Source organism: Vicugna pacos, chromosome 13 (genome assembly GCF_048564905.1).
Source record: "Vicugna pacos chromosome 13, VicPac4, whole genome shotgun sequence".
Lineage (NCBI taxonomy): Eukaryota > Metazoa > Chordata > Mammalia > Artiodactyla > Camelidae > Vicugna > Vicugna pacos.
The window spans coordinates 24571117-24591532 of record NC_132999.1 but is presented as its reverse complement, the minus strand read 5'-3'; the positions used below and the strand labels follow the sequence as shown (position 1 = coordinate 24591532).

At 34.9% G+C, this 20416-nt stretch overlaps 1 protein-coding gene across 6 annotated transcripts in view; it reads right to left on the bottom strand.

The window, feature by feature from the left end:
• OMA1 (OMA1 zinc metallopeptidase) overlaps positions 1-20086 on the bottom strand; it is a 54149-nt gene extending 34063 nt beyond the window's left edge. For 5 of the 6 annotated variants that reach the window (XM_006200540.3, XM_072974339.1, XM_072974341.1 and 2 more), the window contains exons 1-7: positions 20025-20086; positions 12251-12769; positions 9580-9808; positions 6793-6966; positions 6586-6693; positions 3837-3965; positions 596-670 (exon numbers count right to left, since the gene is read on the bottom strand). In XM_006200540.3, coding sequence (XP_006200602.2) covers positions 596-670; positions 3837-3965; positions 6586-6693; positions 6793-6966; positions 9580-9808; positions 12251-12750 — 1215 coding nt within the window. In that variant the 5' untranslated portion in view covers positions 12751-12769; positions 20025-20086. Of the gene's footprint in view, positions 1-595; positions 671-3836; positions 3966-6585; positions 6694-6792; positions 6967-9579; positions 9809-12250; positions 12770-19710; positions 19753-20024 lie in introns of those variants that run through there. The other variant, XM_072974338.1, reaches the window with a different exon arrangement.
• Positions 20087-20416: the final 330 nt, after the last annotated feature.

Here is a 20416-nt window from a genome sequence, read left to right as displayed (position 1 = left end):
AACATGTGAAGTGGCATTGTTTTCACTCATTTTTAAAAATGCAGTTTTACTTCTAATGTTAAATCCTACTAATAATACTCAGTTATCACAGGTGATTAAAAATAGCAGCCAGGCATGAAGCGCCCTATTAAGTCGACATTAACAAAGCCAGCCTAAACCAGGGCAGAGGCCTGGAGGTGCTTCTGGGAAGTGCTTCTTTCTGGGAACAGCAGAAAGAAGCCATCGGCTGCAACAAAAATAATCTGAAAGATATAGAGTAATAAGCCTCTTCTACCGTTTATTTAAATGGTAAAACTTCAGTTTGCTCAGCCATGATTATAGCTACTATAGGATAAATCTTTCTCCAAGTGGGGAAAAATAGCTACACATCAACTTACTTACTCAAAAAGCCTCTTTAGATCAGCAAAACAAGTGGAAGTAGTAAAGCAAAGATAGCAATAGCTTCCACACGGCACAGACTTGAAAAGGCATTAATGAAAACTTGTTTACAGTCCAGCTCTCATTCACTGCCCATGCCAAACCTCACTAAGATGACTCACATTTATCTTTCACTATGTGAAGGACACTATATATTCTCAACTACTAAATATTTTACCTTTGCAGCAAGCTGTAGTCCAATTTTGTCAGCTTCGGCCTCCAGTGTTCTACTGTACGGTCTATCAAACATAAACTAAGAAGAAATAAGAAAGAAAAGTTCCATTAATGCTATTTATGTCATAACAAAAGGATTAACAAAACGAGATTTTTTAAATTAATTTCATGGAGAATTTAGGATACAGTTTTTATGCTCTCCATGATTAACATTTAAAGAAAACCATGGTATAAAACAAAGTGCAGCCTTTATTTCCTCCATCAGAGATTAATATTTTAAAAATATGGAGAATAAAGGAAAAAAAAACATGCTTACAACCTTCTGGAGAGTCCACAAGCATACAGAGTATTTGTATTCTTCCAATTATAATCTCCACTCACTACGTAAAGGATTCCCTAAGAAAGCTTACTGATGTAGGCTTTTAATACGGCCAAGGAACATTCTGATCTAACAGTTTTAAAAGAAAATTGAAAAAATATAGCTATGTAATAGCCAGTGACACTAGTAGAGGATTTATTTCAGTTAAAAAATTAACCATATAGCAGAATGTTCTTTTTTGATATACTATCTTAATTTCCTCTTTGTTTTTTCTAAATATTGATTAGTTAGGAAAACGAACTTTTCTTCCCACTTCAATAAAAAAAATACAAATAGATATTGTAACTTTAATTTTCCTAATTACTTGTATTTATGTGAATGCTTTCCAGTTAAATTCTAATTTTCATTAAGTACTAAAACTTTGTAGAAAATGGATCAATAGGCAGGACTTTTGAGAAAACAACTATTAATTGGGGAAGCAATTTTTCAGAAGTAGTTACATGTCAGTGATGGCTAGAAATAGTATAACCAACCTAATCCACAGCATATGACCATTAGATATGACTTACTTTCTTCTCAATCATGTCTGTTTTAGGTTGCTGAACTATATTACATAGTGTCTTCACTCTCCATGAGCAGTCTGCAGGTGTCCCAACAAATCTACTGGTAGTGTAACTGATTTAAAACTTTGGTTTTAAAAGAAGAGAAACTTAAGTTCAAGCCCAAATGCTGACACTTATTAACTATTAGCTCTGGGCTAATTTTATCATTAGCATCATATGTAAAATGGAGCAGTAACAGTACCAAACTCCTAGAGTTGCAGAGAGGATAAAATGAGCAAATAATAATAATAGTAAGTCCTATTTTTTGAGTCCTTACTTTGTAACAGACACTGTGCTAAATGCTTTAAATCAGTGGCTCTCAACTGGATGCAATGTCCCTCGGGGACATTTACAAATGTCTGGAGATATTTCTGATTGTCACAACTAGGGTTGAGAGGAAGGAAGGAGTGCTACTGGCATCCAGTGGGTAGAGGCCAGATGTGTAGAGGTATCTAAATGCTCAGAGGCTACTAAACATTCTGCAATGCAGAGGACAATTCTCCACAACAAAGAATTATCTAGTCCAACATGTCAACCGTGTTTATATTGAGAAATCCTGCTTTAAATGTATCATTAAATCCACAATAATGCTTTGAGTTAGCCACTATTATTATCCAAATTTACAGATAAAGAAACAGAAGCAGAGACCTATAGTAAGTAATCTGCTGAAGTTTTATAGAATTTAGGTCTAATAGAGATAAAATTCAAACACAGATCCTTCTGATCAGAGCCTATATGTTTAAAACCCGTATGAAATTAATCTATAGTATTTATCCAAGTGCCTAATATATAGTAAGTGCTCAATAAATGTTAGCTGTTAAAATTATTACTAATAGCTCTCAAAATCTCACCTGATGACACACTATGAGGACTGCTACATTATACCCAAATCTTTCAGATTACAAAAATAATTCCCCAATGGTTAAGTGAGGGCTCCTACTTCTTCTTTCCTCTCTTCCCTTATCTGACCAAAAAAAAAGTTAGCAATTCTTCATCCTTAATAACTTCACTATCAGCATTCCCCTCTGCTCTCCAATCACAATGAGAAAGGCTTCTAGAGAGAGAAATATGTCCGTGTCACCAAAATTATTTGGAGGGGGCCTTGATTTAGGGAAAAAGAGTTCAAATAGAAGTAATCCTTACTTTAAGTTTAATTATTAAAGAATTATACTCAAGTAGCAGGATCATCAAGTATTTCAAAGGAGAAACAGCTTCAAGTTATGACCTAATCTGATTCCATTACAGAAAAAGCTATCTACTGATAAATGAGGGGGAAAAAAAACATTACCTTCTTTGACATCCCAGCACATCAATGATAAAAATAAAATTCAAACTATGAGATTCCATAACCTAAGCAATAATCATTTTTTCTTTTTTCCTTTAAGAACCTTTACTTCAATATAAATGAAACCAAATGATACAGTAACACTGAATAAAAGACTTCGTTATTCAACTGCAGAGGCAATTTGTCTCAAAGAATTCTACACATTAGATTCAAACAGCACCCAGATGGCACTCTGATGGGTGCTCCACAAATCACTGAATAAACAAATAACAGATTGTTCCTAATCAAACCTCCCAGGACAAGAGGAAATATCTCACAAAAGATGTGAAATAAAATAATTAATCATAGTTAACAAAGCAATTATCAAGACTGCAAGACCCACCTACTTCACTAGTATGCTGTTCTGAACAAAATGGAGGACTCAACAAATTTTATCAGATGACTATCATCACACATAAGTACTAAAAACAAAAGTTAACAAACACCTATTAATATTGTCCTTTCAATATTGCCCAGGCAATATTAGTTTAACCGGGAGTGAGGAGGTGAGGGTGGTCAAGCAGCTTCTGTCAACCCTGTGCCCACGGAAGTTTACAGATTTTACGAGTTCCTCATCGATATACAAATATTTGAAAGAAGGGAGAGTCATCCCATGAGTACATCACTGTCACTACGACAGACAAAAGTGGAAAGTATGAAGATAAAGGAACAGAAGGAAAGAAAGGGTTTGTGACTGCATTTTCTCTCTGTAAGAAAAATAACTATGCCAAAAAAAAAAAAGTTAGCCAAAATTTGCTAAGCCTTTCTAACCCATCTATCTCCATCATTTGAGAGATGCAGTATTTTCTAATTTGAATGCTAATTATTAAGAATATCCTCTAAAAATGAGAAAACATCAAACACTAAAAGTTAGGACCCCTATTTCATGATATGATTCATGCAAGATGTGAAAACATACCTAGCATTTTCTGCTTTATGGTAATACTAAAATATCCTCACCACAGGCCATTGCAAATTGAAGTTATTGTCTCAGACTTACCTCCTGCAATTTAGACTGTATCCACTGGCCCAAAAGTGCCAAACTATCTCGAGGACAAATGGCCCAGATCATTGTGAGAAAAATCAGACCTAGGAAATCCAATAAATGAACCAAGCTAGCCTTTTCTACCTGAGAAAAATCAAAACAATGAAAATAACACTTAATAAATTCAGACAGTACATGCTTACATTTTCTAGTTTCATCTTGTGTAATCACATTAAAAACTACATGTGTTTAACTGAACTTCACCAAGTAAGATTGCAAGTTCTCTTCTTCTGTGTGCTTTATCCTGTCCCAGTCTGTTTTTCCTATCTTTTGCTTACATACTTATGTATTTATTCATTCATTCATTCATTCAGTCATTCAACTAATATCTACTTGAACCACTACCATCACTCAGATACACTGACAGGTTCATTAACCTACAGTTTCTTATATTAACAAGTATAAAATTTTGTAAAATAGGTACAGTTGTTCCCTAGTTTATAAATAAACTATAAGAGAGGTTAAAAGAGTTGCCCAAATTCACACAGCTATTAGGAAAAGAACAAACCCAGCACTTACAGTTTCTAATACAATCACTAAATCTTTTTTAAAAATCAAATAAATGTGTTTATTATGGCTATACTTTTGGACAGAGACCAAATACTACCTAACAAATAAATCAGTTAAAACAAGGAACAACTCAGAAAAATACTGGAAATTAATTTTAAATAGAAGTCTTTTGGATTTCATGAACTAATATATGAAGATTTATGCAAGTCTGCAACTTTATCAGCCTGGTATTTCCCATCAGGAAATTTAGTTATATGAATTTTTGTGTATACTCATAGCATTAACCAAAAAAGTTTTCTTAAAATAGTTGTTTTGAGTAGTAATATCTAAATATAAGTTTAATGAACTGGATTATTCATTGTTCTCCACTAAAGTTGATTTAATAAATGGTATTGTAATGCTGATACTGATAACCACAGGAATCATTGCTTGAATGTATGAAACATGGCTGACAAACTAAAAATAATCACCTAGAATACTTGTTAGTATCATCTGCCCTCACAAAGCATTCTTCACTTCTTTATAACAACTGTGAGCCATGAAAAACAATTATGGAATTATTTTAGCACTAAAGAGTAGAACTTCAAATGATGAAGTCATTATAGAAGAGAAAATCCTTGCAATTAATTATTAAAGTATGTAACTGTTGTTATATAATCTTAGAAAACTAAAAAAAAAAAAGTTTAAATCTGTATTTGTGGAATAACGAAAACAACACAAAAGGCTAGATCAAATAAAAATGGAGACTCCTAAAAGAGATAATACCTAAGATCTCTAACAAAAAAAAATTAATAACTATTTCCTATTTTTAAGGCTGCTGTTTCCTTTTTATGTCTCATTTAATTACTGTTCTTGCACTGAAGGATGACAACATTATGCTGAATAAGGCATTGCTCTAGGTGCCAGAAAAATTAATGTACTGAAATGAACACCTTTTAAATGCTAAAAATAGCCAAAATTGATTGATTTTGCAGTTATGATGCCATTTCTAGAAAGACAATGTATTTCAGCTGCTTAGATTTATTTTTGTATATATCTGTTTAAGGGAAAAAAATTTTTTAATGTTCCTATAACTCAGAAGAAATAAAGGAAATAATTACTCCAGAAGAGCATGACTTAGGCCCACTGCATCTTATTAATTCTCTAAGGAACAGACAGAATTTGAGACGACTTTTAGAGCATTAATAACATTCTTATTTCCACTTGAAGTTAATATTACTTGCATTTCTGATACAGCATTTCACATACAGCATTTCACAATCCTTTCACTATTTACCATAGTGTTTTCAATTAGAAAATATCTCACTCTCTAATCATGTGGACAAATGAGCTATGCATATTTTTTAATGAATAAAAATTAAAATGAGTAAATAAATATATAATTTTTCTACATTCATACCAAGCCAAACAGATGTGTATTCACAAGAGCAAGTCGACCTGATTTCTATGATCTGTAAGAAGAGTTAACCAGTTAACTGTGGTAAAAGGAAGCAGTACTGGACTTGCAAACAGAAGACTTTGGTTATAGTTCCAATTCTGCCAGTCTATCACTTTAGTCATGTTACCTAGGGTCTTTTTAAATATTAGAGTCCTCGTATATAATGTAAGGGATATTAAATACCTACCCCATGAGGATGGTGTTAAAATTACAAATGAGAAGGTATGTATTAAAAAGCTCAGTAAACTGTAAAATGGCAAGGTATCATTAGTATTACTCTGCATTAATTATGTATGGCATATCATTCTAGACATTTTCAAAGATGCTCTAAGCTATCCTCTGAGAATGAATAAAAAGGCAAGAAAACTGATTTACTGCTTAAATAGTAATATCACTTTCCTACAGTTAATTTTCTGACTAGATTATAAGTATGTTAATAATTATGGAAAGTTTAAAATCTAATTTGAAGTACTTAGAGGTAGAGAATAATTACTTTTTAGCAAAAGAGACAGGTGATAAAAACAGCATTTAAGAGAAACACTAATTATTCAGTATTAAATACTAAAGACCACAAAAATTCTCAAAATTAGCCAATCACAATTTTTCAGGTAACAGAATAAGTCAATTACTAGAAAACTAAAATTCCATCATTTAAAAAAAAAAAAAAGAACTGAAAAGAATCATTTCCCTGAAACATTTAACTTGCTAGCTTCAAAGGAGTGTTTCAACAACAGAACCTTCATTGTAGGTACTTACAGCATGCCCAAGTACTGCATGTGCAATTTCATGGCCCAGAAGGAAGGAAAGCTGATGAATATCAGTCACACTATTTAAAAGCCCAGTGAAGATAAACACTTGTCCATTCTGCACCATAAAGAAAATAATGTAAGCAACTAGAACACCATAGAAAACAAGAACGTTAAATTTAACAAATAAAAATTAGGCTGGATAACACTTGCTTACTGGAAGCACAAAGGCATTTATATCTGGGGTATCAACCACATGAATAATCCAATTGATCTCAGAGATCCCTGGAATATCTTTATTGCATTCAATTAAATGATGAACCACCTCTTTAACAGTCACATATCGGGCGTCTTTCTCAGGAAGCATATCATTTTTAAATTCTTCCATCCACTGAAAGATTAAAAAGAAAAGTAGTCTTTAAGAGAGCGTAAGCTCTACAAAATGTTTCTACTGCTTTAAGGAAAGTTACATGGCTATTTATTGTTGAACATTTTAATTTTTAATTATGTAAAAATATGCATATATTAAGCACTCAAAATTTTCATATTTGAATTATTCATGCAAAGGCAATCTGGTTTCTCACAAATGGAATAAATTCTAATAACTAAGATTTTTCATATAAATTGGTTGAAGTAAAAATTTCATTTATCTTTTCCATTAGCCTATAAACAAATAAAATGCTTAAATATTATTTCTACTTTTCCAAATATTTTAGAAAACAAAACATCGTCTAGAGAACATAAAGATATTGTATAAGAAAATAAAATACAGAAGAAAATTACTTTCATAACATACTGAATAGAAAAACACCCTATACTTAATAATAAAGTTAAACACCTACCAAAAAAAGGACAATATCTTATTAATTTTAAAGTGTTTTACCCACATAGACTGAAAGGAAATTGCCGAAATTTTAGAACAGAATGGCATATCATTTTCTCTATACTATGCTGACTTAGACTACCTACCATATGAAGACACTTTTTCTGAAGCTATATTCATGAAGGACTCTTTCAAGTGTACTTAGAAAATTAAGGATAGTCTAAAAACATTAAATTTCTGGAAAACCTATAATTTCTTACACATATGAATCAAGTCTGTAACCTTCTTCCTTGAGATGCATTAAAAATAGATGATTTTATAGAGTATGAATTTAAAAGTCTTCATATCAATTAGCATTTTTTAAAAGTACAAGTCACCAGTGTAAACTGTGTAAAACAAAACCACTGAAGTACATACAACAAAGCTTTATGTAACTACAGTACTTTATGATAATCCTGTGAGAACACGTATTTGAATTTTCATATCAAGCAGCTGTTACACTTGCAGGACAAAAATAAGAAAAAAAAGAATACACCTATGTACATGTATATAATTTTTTACAGCGTCTTAGTGATATAAATAGTAGAAGACGCACTAACTTAACACTAGGCCTTTCTCAATCTTAACACTTTCCTCAAACATGCCTCTGACTAGACTATTCTAAAACACATCTCAAATCTCTGTAATAAACTCTGTATAGAAGAGATTGGTCTTGTCTTTATTAAGAACAATCAATTAAGAACACTGTTACTTTTTTGTAGTAACTTTCCATTGACCAACTCAGAAGCTCAATTGAAATAAAAATAGATAACGATCCGACCATGCCAAAACTGTCAAGTGAGCCTATAAGATTTCAATTCAACAAACATTAATTGAGCATATACAGGTATACCTAGGATGTACTGTGGGCTCCTGTCCAGACCACCACAATAAAGTGAGTATCTCAATAAAGTGAGTCACATGAATTTTTTGGTTTCCCAGTGCATATAAAAGCTACGTTTACACTATATTGCAGATAGTATGTGCAATAGCACTATGTCTAAAAAAATTATGTATATACCTTAAAGAATACTTTAATTTAGCTAAAAAATGCTAACCATCATCTGAGCCTTGAGCAAGTCATAATCTTTTTTAAAACAATAAAAGATCACAGATCATAGATCACTGTAACAAATATAATAATAACGAAAAAGTTTGAAATATTGCAAGAATTACCGAAATGTGACTCAGATATGAAGTAAGCAAATGCTGTTGGAAAAATGGCGCTGGTAAGACTTGCTCGACGCAGGGTTGCCACAAACCTCCAATTTTTCAAAAATGCAGTATCTGCAAAGTGTAATAACGTGAAGCACAATAAAATGAGGTCTGTCTATACTGTGTATGTGCTAAGCACAAGGGGTAGAAGATGATCTGTCCTCAAGGCACTCACTACTGGTATGAAATGGTTAACTACCTGAGTTATTATATTTTCCAAGGAGTTAATTCCAACTTTATTTTGCATTCAGAAAATACAGTAAGTTGCGAAAATTGATGTTTAAGGGGAAAAAAGATCTTCTTCTACTTTATTTTCAAGGTGCAAAAATTCAGATTACAGATCTATTTATCCAAAAAATATATATAAAGCACTACTTTGTACAGTACTTAAGATAAAATGATAGATAAAACAGACAGGGTCTCTGTCCCCATGGAGCTAGTCTAGCAAGGGAGACAGATCAGCAAATAATTATGCAAATAATTATTAGGTTACCCTCATGATAAGCGTTTTAGAAGAAAACTACAGTATGCAAAGAGAAAATAAAAGGAGGAGACCTAACCCCAATACAGCCAAGCACTAAGCACAACGACAAATGACTGATTCAAAATGCAGTCTCTGTGAAGGACACCCGCTAGAACCTAACGCAGCCACCCTGCCTAACCCAGTCAGGATAATCCAGGAAGGCTTTCCTAAGAACGTGACGTTCAAGGTGACATGTGATGAGCAGGAGTTAGCTGGGTGAACGGGAGGAAAAGCAATGCAGACAGCAGGAATACTAAGTATGAAAGGTCTGAGGCCTTTTGGAAAAAAATGCTAATTTCCTATCAAAGATTAAAATAAAGTAGCACATCTTTCATATTTAAGAAACTTCCCTGCTTCGAGTACTTTATCAAGCAATCTAATTGAAAACAATTCTTACTACTTACTGCTTCATATTCCAGTTCTGATAAAAGTCTGAAATGTTCTTTCCCCAATAATAGTAGCTTGCGCCTTCCTGTGACTGGACTCACTTCCAGGTGAGTAAAATAAAACACTACAAAGAGCAATCCAGAACTACTCAAACCAAGGAATAACTTCCATTTATTCTTCCTTATACTTTCTTTAAATAGTTCCTTCTTGTTAGGAGGAAGTGCCTGCCACCATTTCCTTATGCCCCTAAAGCAAAAAGAAAAATTCAAAGTTCTGGTAATAGAATTAGTACATATCATTGAATCAACATAACACTTATGCTAAATTTTTGTCAAACACTTGAATTTTTATATTTCTCTGTATAGATGATTTTTTCAGTTTATAAAATTCTTAGCTAAATGATGAAAAAGTAATCAGTTATACAGAGCTATAGCTAAAAAACTATAGTTAAAAATTCTAATGTTCGGCTAAATTTTCTTCTGCAGTTATTTTAAAGGTAAGTGCTAAGTGAGAAGCTGTTTTACTACAACTACCACTAGTTAACATGTATTGACTGTTTAGCACATTCACAGTACTATTCCCATTGCTATACAAATGTCATCTTATTTAATCTTCACAGTAACCCTGCTACGGAAGAGAAAATTGATATAGAGAAGTTAAACCATTTGTCCAAAGTCAGAAAGGTAACAAGAGGAAAGCCAGGCAAGAAAGGCAATGTGACAGCAGGGATCAATTGCCCAAGTAAACATCCGAGGGGGCCATGGTTCAGTAAAGCTGTACCTTTAACCACCATTCCCCCTACTGCTCATCAGACATCAAGCATTTGGCACTATCTGCCAGTATGTCAGCAAGGTACAAGGGGAAATCTCAGTATTGGTTTTAGAAACAAATATTGCTCAGTCGCAGAAACTCCATGAACCCCTCAAGAACATGACAAAGGAGAGCTAATATGAAGAGCATAAGCACTGTAAATACAGAAATGAGATTTTATAGATAACATCAAGGCGATCCAGTTCCACCAGGCAACAATGTACTCTCTGTTGCTTATCAGGGTTCAGAGACATTTTTGACAAGCAATGTTTCCAACACTGGGACAAAAACTGTTCCAAGTTGAGTTCACCTATGAAATTACAACCAAAATTTAAAATATATACATCATTCAAAATGTATTTTATGCAACAACTTCTTTAAGTTACCTTAGTTTTGTTAAGTGACACACCTAAAATGCCTTTAAAGTGTTTTAACCTAAAAAAGACTTAGATCAAACTATGAAGTATACTTATTTTCAATTTAAAACTTTATATGACATTAGTATTTATTTAAAATGTATGAAAGCATATCCTAAAAGAAAATGTTAGGTGATTTACAGTAGTAACAACAACAAGACAGTTAAATAATTACAAGGAATGAAAAAGAGCTATTGGCCCAAGAACCTGAGCTGAGTTGTGACAAAGATTCTCTCCTCCAGCAAACTCTACTCAGACCTGCCTGATCTCTCTTTCAAGTAGGCCTTGACTTTTGGACTCCTGTATTCATCTCAGCATTGTCCAATAGCAAGAATCCTGCTAAGTCAATTCAGCCAGAATCCCCGCTCCTCCAGATCTAATTACTCTTGATATCTAATCAGCTCCTTATTATTCATCACCACCCAGGGGATGTCTGCTCACCCTTGCTGCCTTCAGCAAGAGCCCTGGTAGATCAGTTAAGCTAGAATCTTGCCCTGACTCCTGATGTCTTCTGTCTGTAATTTTCCATCCACCAGCCCCCATCCTGCCCACTCACCCATGCTGTATTCAGAAGTTACGCTGATTCTATATAGAGGTCTTCCTTCTCCTACTGCAATGGTCCTGAATAAAATCTGCTTTTGCTGCTTTAATTATTGTCTAGCTTTGGCTTAGCAATCATTATTTAAATTGAAAGCTAAATCAGCTGTATATTTTCTGGGCGTTAATGCCTCATCACAAAGAACACAATAAATTACAGAGTACAAGTCCTCGATTTTTGATAAAAAGAAAACTGGGTTGGTTAGTACGGAAGTAAGGCTAGAAGGCACTTCATAGTTGCCAAACGAAAGAAAGCTTTATAAGGAGATAATGCTTAAATTTACCGTTCTTCAATTTTCATGAAGCAAATAAGAGAAAACAGGGTTAATTACGAGGGGGAGGTTCAAATTAAATATAAAGTACTATTTAGCTATCAAAACATTAATTATTATAAAGGACCACAAAGAGAAAATAAGGATTTGTTGGAAAAAGAATAGAAAAACAAATACTAATTAAGAGCTGACTTGGCTAGGAATGAGCCCTTTCTCAAATAAGCGAAGTTCTTCAGTTTCATGATCCATTGCCTCAAACTCCATGAACTAAAAAGTAATGTTTGTAAGTACTGTTCTTACATATGAGCGAGCTATAACAAACATTTCTTATTCTCGTAATCATAAATACAAGCTCTTTTAAATAGTGTCTACACAAAATATATAAGAAAAAATTTTAAAGACCACATTTCTATAATATGCAGTAAATGATTTCAAGATTATTAAGTCATACATAACAAAACTAGGCAGAACCAACTGTTTAGAAACTTAATTCTGAGCTAAATCTGGAAGGGAAATCAAACAAGTTTTCTTTCAAAGGGTAGTTCTGCAGATACTTTTTAACAGAAAAGTTTGTTTTTTAAAAAGCATTTTACCTGCCCACAATGATTGCAAGTAGTTTCTGCACTGGTTTAAGAATCATCAGCAAGAGAGGAACTGGAGCAGCTTGAAACCGTGGAGAAGTATGGAAACTCCTGACGTCTCTTATGGGCAAACAGTTTAGAGGACAAGATACTGAAAGAGGAGAAACTCCTGGAATTTCTTTCCTCAGATGCTGTCTAGAAAAAGAGTTATTCCAGGCAGTACATTTTTGGGAAACCATCCTAATTTCCTTAATGCTGGCGCTCAAGAAGCATCCTGTTCTTTTGCTATTAAAAGTCCTAAAGAAATGATAGTTTTCAGGAAGAAAAGTCAGTCTATCACCCTGATTTAGTCCCAGGTCTTGAGACTTATTTACTGTACGGTTAATTTTCACTTGAGGATAGTCCAGTGAAGTTACAGCTAGTGTGTGACATTTTCTCCAGTTGGTCAGTAAACTGAAGCGGAAGAAAACACAGTTTCTAGCAGCAGACTGCAGTCCATGGATGAAGCTCATCTCTGTTTTGCTTGATTATCTGGAACACAAAATATAAACTATAAATATCCCAAGAAAACACTTATTAACCAAACTGAGAATACAACACTTATGAAAAAGGCGTTCTTTTCTTTACTCATCTCTGACTAAATTACCTTGGGTTTCTACTCACCACCCCTGCATCAATGCCTCTTAGCAATAAAAATCAAACAGATATTATGTCTTTATTTATTTTTTTTTTACTCAAGAACCTGTACTTTCAAAACTTGGATTATTTTCCTTCCCTCTTTTCATTTTTCACCTTTATTTTGGGAAGTCTATTTCTATTTTAACAGATAAATTTGGGAAATAAGAAATGGATTAAACAAAAACAGCACTAAGTTTCAGCAAGTAACAGTAACTGGGGGAAAGAGTATTTAAGGGAATAGTAAAATCTAACATAAAATGTATTTTTAAAATACAAATTTTTTCCTTTCAAACATAATACTGGCACTTCTGATTCACATCAAGACAGAGTAAGAGGGACCAGTGACTTATCCTCTCATTAAAAAACTGAATATGAAGACCTAAACAAACATTTTTCTAAAGACATACAGATGAAAAGAAGCTCAAGAAAAGAAGCTCAAAATCGCTAATTACTAGAGAAATGCAAATCAAAACCACAATGAGGTATCACCCTACACTGGTCAGAATAGCTATCATCAAGAAGTCTACAAATAATAAATGCTAGAGAGTGTGGAGAAAAGGGAACCCTACTACACTATCTGTGACAATATAAATTGGTGCAGCCACTACGGGAAACAGTATGGAGGATCTCTTAAAAACTAAAAATATAGCTACTATATGATCCATCAATCCTATTCCTAGGCAAATACCCAAAAAAGATGAAAACTCTAATTCAAAAAGATACATGCACCCCAATGTTCACAGGAGCACTATTTACAATAGCCAATGGAAACAACCCAAGTCCCTATCAACAGACAATGAGCTTAAGAAGATGTGGTATACATATACAACAGAATACTACTCAGCCATAAAAAAGAATGAAAATATTGCCATTTGCAGCAAGATGGATGGACTTTAAAGACAAATATTATATCACATATACCTAGAATTTAAAAAAAAATACAAATGAGTCTATATACAAAACAACAGATTCACAGACATAGAAAACAAACTTATCGTTACCAAAGGGGAAGAGGGGGAGGATAATTAAAAGTATGGATTAACAGATACAAACTACTATACATAAAATAGATAAGCAACAAGGATTTACTGTATAGTGCAAGGAATTATATTCAATATCTTGTAATAATGGAAAATTATCTGAAAAAATATATATATAACTGATTCACTTTGCTATAAACCTGAAACTAACACAACATTGTAAATCAACTATACTTCAATAAAAGAAAAAAAAGAGTAAGTAAAACAATGGTTCCAACATACTGGACATCAGACAATGAAGAACAGTCATTCCTGAGAGATGGAAAACAAATAAGGTGAGCCCTATGATTGCCCCAGCTTATTCCTTAGAGAAAGTTTCCAGGCCCTATGTAGAGAGGGGAAACCTAGCACAGCCCAATGGTCCCCCTACATTAAAGGGATGAAGCTAGGAATTCAAGTAGGCCACGGTGGCTGGAGCTCACAGAGCAGAGTACAAGAGAAAACAGAGCTGCACAGAGAAGTAACTCCAGATTGCTGCAGAAAATCCACCTTGTGTATTCAGCTAAGTCCTGATCAGGGCATACATGTGAGAATACTCCCCAAAGCTGGGAAAGACCAGCTGACATTAGAGGAACAATATACAGGACTCACACAGGGCAGAGCACAGTGCCTGCTCCCATGCTCCAAAGTAGAAAATCTTTTAATTGAAAGGCATTGGGTAGAGTACTCAGAAGGGTTTTTTGCCTCAATATGAGAGAAACATTAGTCCTAGACTAAAAGCTGCTCTGGTCCTACCTAACAGAGATTAAACACAACACCCCAAAAGATCAAACTGTTTCTAAGTAGCCTCATTCTAGAAGAAAATGTTCAAGAATATTTATAAGAATACAAAAATACCCAACACTTAACAAGGAACAATTTATAAATAAAAATTATCAGGCATGCTATGTGACCTGTGATTATGAGGAATATCAATCAATAGCAACTAACTCCTAGATAACACAAATTGCAGTATTAGTAGCCTTAGTTATTATATCTATATCGCATATGTTTAAGAAGCTATAAGAAAGTCTGAGCATGTTACACAGAGGCATGGAATATATTCTTTTTCAAAGACCTACACTGAACTTCTAGATTAGAAAACTACAATGTCTTAGATGAAAATTACACTGGATGAGACTAACACTAGGTTAGACATTATAGAAATAAAGACGTATGAACATGACATATCAATAGAAACTATCCAAAATGAAATGCACAGAAAACAGGCTTTTAAAAATGCATAGAGCATCAATGAGGTGTGGGATAACTCAAGTAACCAAATACACATGTAAATGGAGTCCCCCAAAAGGGGGAGGGATAATAGACAGAAAAAAAAAAACTTGAAAAAATCATGCCCCAAATTTTCCAAATTTGATAAAAACTGTAAAACCACAAATGCAAGAAGTTCAACAAGCCACACACACAGGAAACACAAAGGAAACTACTCCAAGATATATCATACAAATTTCTTAAAACCAGTGAAAGAAAAAAATCTTAACTTTGACATCTTAGATTAAATGGATACATTCCTTTTAAAACATAAGCTACCAGAGCTCACTCATGAAAAAAATAAATAACCTGAAGAGCCCTATACCCAAGTTTTAAAAACTGAATTTATACTTAAAAACCTTCCCACATAGAAAGCTCCAGGACCAAAGGCTTCACTTGGGAATTCTATCAAACATTTAAAGATAAATTAATAATTCTATATAAACTCTTTCAGGAAATTAAAAATGAATAGCTTTCAACTCATTCCATAAAACCAGCATTACCCTGACACCAAACACAGAAAAAAAATTTTTTTAAGAAGACTATAGAGTAATATCTCTCATGAACACAGATACAAAAATTCTTAACAATATTTTAGAAAATCAACAATATATTAAGAAGACAATAACATCATGACCAAGTGAGATTCGTCCCAGGAATGCAAGGTTGAATAAAAATTCACAAATCAGTGTAATTCACCCTACTAACTGAAAAAAGAAACACCTGATCATCTCAAAAGACACAGTAAAGACATCTGATAAAATCCAACATCTAACCCTGATAAAAACTCAGTAAACTAGGACATCTATAGAAACCTAGCGCCAACAGCATTTTTATTGGTGAAAGACTATACTTAACTCCTAAGATTAGGCAAGGATGTACGCTCTCCCCACTTCTATTCAACACTGTACTGGAGATCCTAGTCAGTGCAATAGAATTAAATACACACATACATACATAACTAAATAAATGACATCTAGACAAGAATAAGTAAGTAAAATGGTCTTCATTTGTAGATAACATGATTGTGTATCCAGAAAATCCAAAGAAATCTACCCAAAAAAAGCTATTAGAACGAGTTTAAGGTGGCAGGATACAAGAGTTAACACACAAAAACAATTTTATTTCTATATACTAGCAAGCAAGAGCAGACAGACTCACACAAAGGGAAAACATACACAGGAAAAAACACCCCTCTCCCACCGAAACCATACTCCATGATTCCAGCTCTAAAATATAAACTGTAGAAAATGCAAACTGATTTATAGTTACAGAGAAATTCGAGGATGGAGGGGTAAAGAGGGGCAAGTGAGGCATTACAAAGTTTTGGGGGCAGTTAAAATGTTCACTATTCCGACTGCGGCATTGGTTCACAGGTATACACATAATCAAAACATACACAGTTTAAATGTGTACAATTTATTGTATACCAACTATACAGCAAATAAGCTGGTTTTTTTTAAGTTAGTAAAAAGAGACAAATGCAACGGGTGAACTTTGATTAGATCCTAGTTTGAAAGAAAAAAAAACTAGTTTAGAAGACAACTGGGACTATTGGGGTAATCTGAGTATGAATTTGCTTTTAGGTTACTTTAGGTAAGTATCACTTATTTTCTTATGATAATGATGTGGTTATGTAGGTGAATATTTTATACCTGAAATATTAGCTGAATTCTCTTCTTCATAATAAATAAAACTTTCAAATATTGTAATAAAAGTATATGCACATATACACACAGGACATAAAGACAATACAGTAAAATGCTAACAATCTTTATAGCTAAGTGGTAGTTATGTATGTGCTCATTAAATTTTTTTTCAGTTTTTTTAATGTTCAAAACCTTCATAACAAAAGTCGGGGGAGAAATACATAAATCTAACTCAACCTAGGCTAATACAATATTATCTGGAAAGATGCTTCAGAACATCAGTTTTCATATAAATAGTATTACCTACATATCAAACTGTTAGAAAAGTACTCCAATTTTTTACATACTTCATACATTCTGCCTTTCCATTACTAACGTATAATGCGAATAAAGGGTACGCTAAATAAACATTAACTCCTAGTTAACCATTTTTTTAATTACTACCAATTTTAAATCAGTAGAGTCCAAGCTGATATACAACAGTTTGTTAACAAGATACTTTCTAGTTTTCTTTTTCCTTTTTGAATCTAGCTGATAAGCGGTAAAATATCTGAAGCCTGGAAAGTATTTTAAAATTAGTATTTGAGTAGCTATTAAGATTCTTCACTGGCTAGGTGGCATGTGAGTTCCATGCCAAATTCAATCCCTCACCTCAGGTTATAATCTTGTTGAGGAGAAAAAAGTACTTCAGTAAGACTATTAGGAGACAGTAAAATACAGTTCTTTGTTAAGTGCTATGTACCGTACAAATTTTTTTTTAAAAAAGGGTATCTATCAGGCAGTAGGATAGTTGAGGAAGGCAACTTTTACTTTTTATGCCATTTGGATAGATGCAGAAAAAAATACTTCTTTAAGATTTATTTCAAACAGGAAAGTGTACCTAAAATAATACAGAAAATCTACTAGAAGTCGAAACTGCAAAAAAAAGACAGAAGCACACTTTCTTTCCATTACTGTAGTAAACAAGGTTCAGACACTTAACCAACTACACTCCCTTTTTGTAAGTGCATTCTACAGCCTCAATTTAGGGGGCAGGACTAAATTGCCATGTTTGTCCCTACTGATACACAGATTCCGCTCAGTTTTTGACCTCTGAATAATGTTATTCATCCATTCATTAAATATTTCATAAGTGCCTACTACACACCATACCACACACCCTTCTGGATGCTAGGGATACCACAGAAAACAAAACAGACAAAAATCTCTACCCAACCGGCATGAATAGCAATGCTAGCGCATGCTAGTATATACAAATATAAATAAAACTGAAGGAATATACACAAATGTATTCACAGTGATTATTTTGGGTAGCAGGATGATGGTTGTAAGGGATTTGGTATTTCCACCTTATATATTTCTGTGCTGCTTAATTTTTTACAGGATGTATTATTACTTTATAAGCCCCCAAACCAATAAAGGCAAATATTTTTGTAATTTCCATTGGTTTCCATGGGCTTCAACAAACTGCTTCATATTGTAGACCAGACCTCTCATAAAACCACCTCTATTTCTCCAGGCACCTTCCCCACTCCTCCTTCACCCACTCCTAAGCTCCAGACCCACTGATTTACTTAGAGCTCTCAGAAAAGCTCTCACGTCTATGTCTATGCACATTTATTTACACTGCTTAGCTCTTGCTCACATTTCAAGCAAACTTCTCATCGTTCACGACTTCTGTGAAATTTTTTAAAGTATTCTACTGACAGAAGGTGTCAAAAGCAAAAGCCTCAAACACTATACACGTACAAGTAAAAACACTATCATTGTATCACTGACAATCAAATGTCACCTAGAACAGAAACGGTGCCTGATATATTGTAATCCCTGGTTTATCCTTAAGAGTAAAGAATGGGAGAGGAAATCTATTTATACATCTTCAAAGAGCAAATCACTAGACTACACAGAGCAGAAGAAAGAAATCAGGGCAGGCACAGCCTCTTCAAAGAACTGTAGCAGGTCAACAAACATAGCTGGCAGACTTCTAGGATTACCAAATTAATGATGTGAGAAAATTAAACAATTTGGATTGTTAGCCTCTAAGAACATTTCAGATCCTTAATTCTTGAAGTACCATCTCAGAATGAGCAAGTACAGCACTCACTGGCACTCAGCTGAAGCCTGGAAGACAGTTTTAACAACTCTGCTGAAAACCACTATTTCTTCTCTAGTTTCTATGGAAACAGCTGTCAGATTGGCAAAAATAGTACACGTACTTTAAAGTAATTATTCCCACAAAGTACACACATGATGGAAGGCTTAAAAAAAATAATAAATTGGAAGGCAACAGACTTGGATCTTAAGCTTCCAAATGTCAGACTGTACCCCTTAACCATGGCTGAGAATGATGGAAATGAGCCTAAATCCTTTGAGTGAGGGTTACATGGCACTGGTCGGAGTCACTACAGTTGATCAATCCCTGGATTCCCAATGGGGTATTTTCATCTCCCTGGACTAAAATTTCTCATTGAGGACTGCAGGGCACAATACAACTGTTGCTCCATTTTACATAGACAAGTGACATTATTTATATAGCATAAAAAACGCTTTTTGTAGACAACTTCATGAAGAAATTAAATTCCCTACAACAGTTTAGACAAGGAATTTTCTACTTTTCATTGTAGGCGGTAGGTAGGAAAACTTCTATTTTCTCTACTTTAAGAGTGAGGAGGCAAAAGAGGGGGCTTGAGTCGCAAGATGTCTTAAGCAGCTGCAAGCGGTTTTGCACAGGTGAAGGTATCACTGTGAGACGCACGATTCTGCGTTAACAAGAAACAATTTTTAAAAGGGGGCCGCTAAGGAGAAGGAAAGGCTGGGAGGAGGCGGAGGCTATCTAACCAGGAAACGCAGCAACCTGTCAATTTGCAACTCCCGCGCAGCCAGGGCAGCATCCCGGGGTCCCTGCACTTCACGCAAAGAGGGGACAAGGAGGGAGAAAGAGGCCTTACTCCCACGTCCCCCTTTCCCACTTGCCCGGCTCCCCGACTCCCGCCAGACGCCGGGTTGCCTCTCCCTCACCACCCCACCCCCGCCGGGTCCCCACGAGCCCCAGCTCCTCGCCCCAGCGCCCCTCGAAGCTCTCCCCACCCAACTCCAGTACTCTGGCCCCCACCCTGGGCCCAGCCCAACTCCTAAAGGCAGGGCAAAGGCGTCCCCACAAAGACAGACCCTAGCAGTGGCGAAAGCGAAGACTCCTCCGACCCGACCTTTGCGCACGCGCACACCCCGCCAGAGAAGCCCCGCCTCCTCACTTCCTGCCCTTGGTGCTGACCTGGGCGCCTTCTGCTCCGCCCACACCGGTCAGTCAATACACCCGCCCAGAGTCGTTCTCCCTGCGGGCCCGGGAGCAGAAGTGGCTGTGGCGCTCTAGCGCCCTCGCCTGGTCGGAGGAGGGACGTGGCTGTGGGCTGGGCTGCTTGCCTGGAAACATCTTCGCTTAACTCATGTCTTTGAACCCGACTTGGGTCCTCTAAAGAGTGATCCAGGCAAGGCTGAGCCCGCTGTCGACTCTCAGGCAGTGCTGGCGAAAAGGAAAGAGACTTAAGGGCTGCCAAAAGACT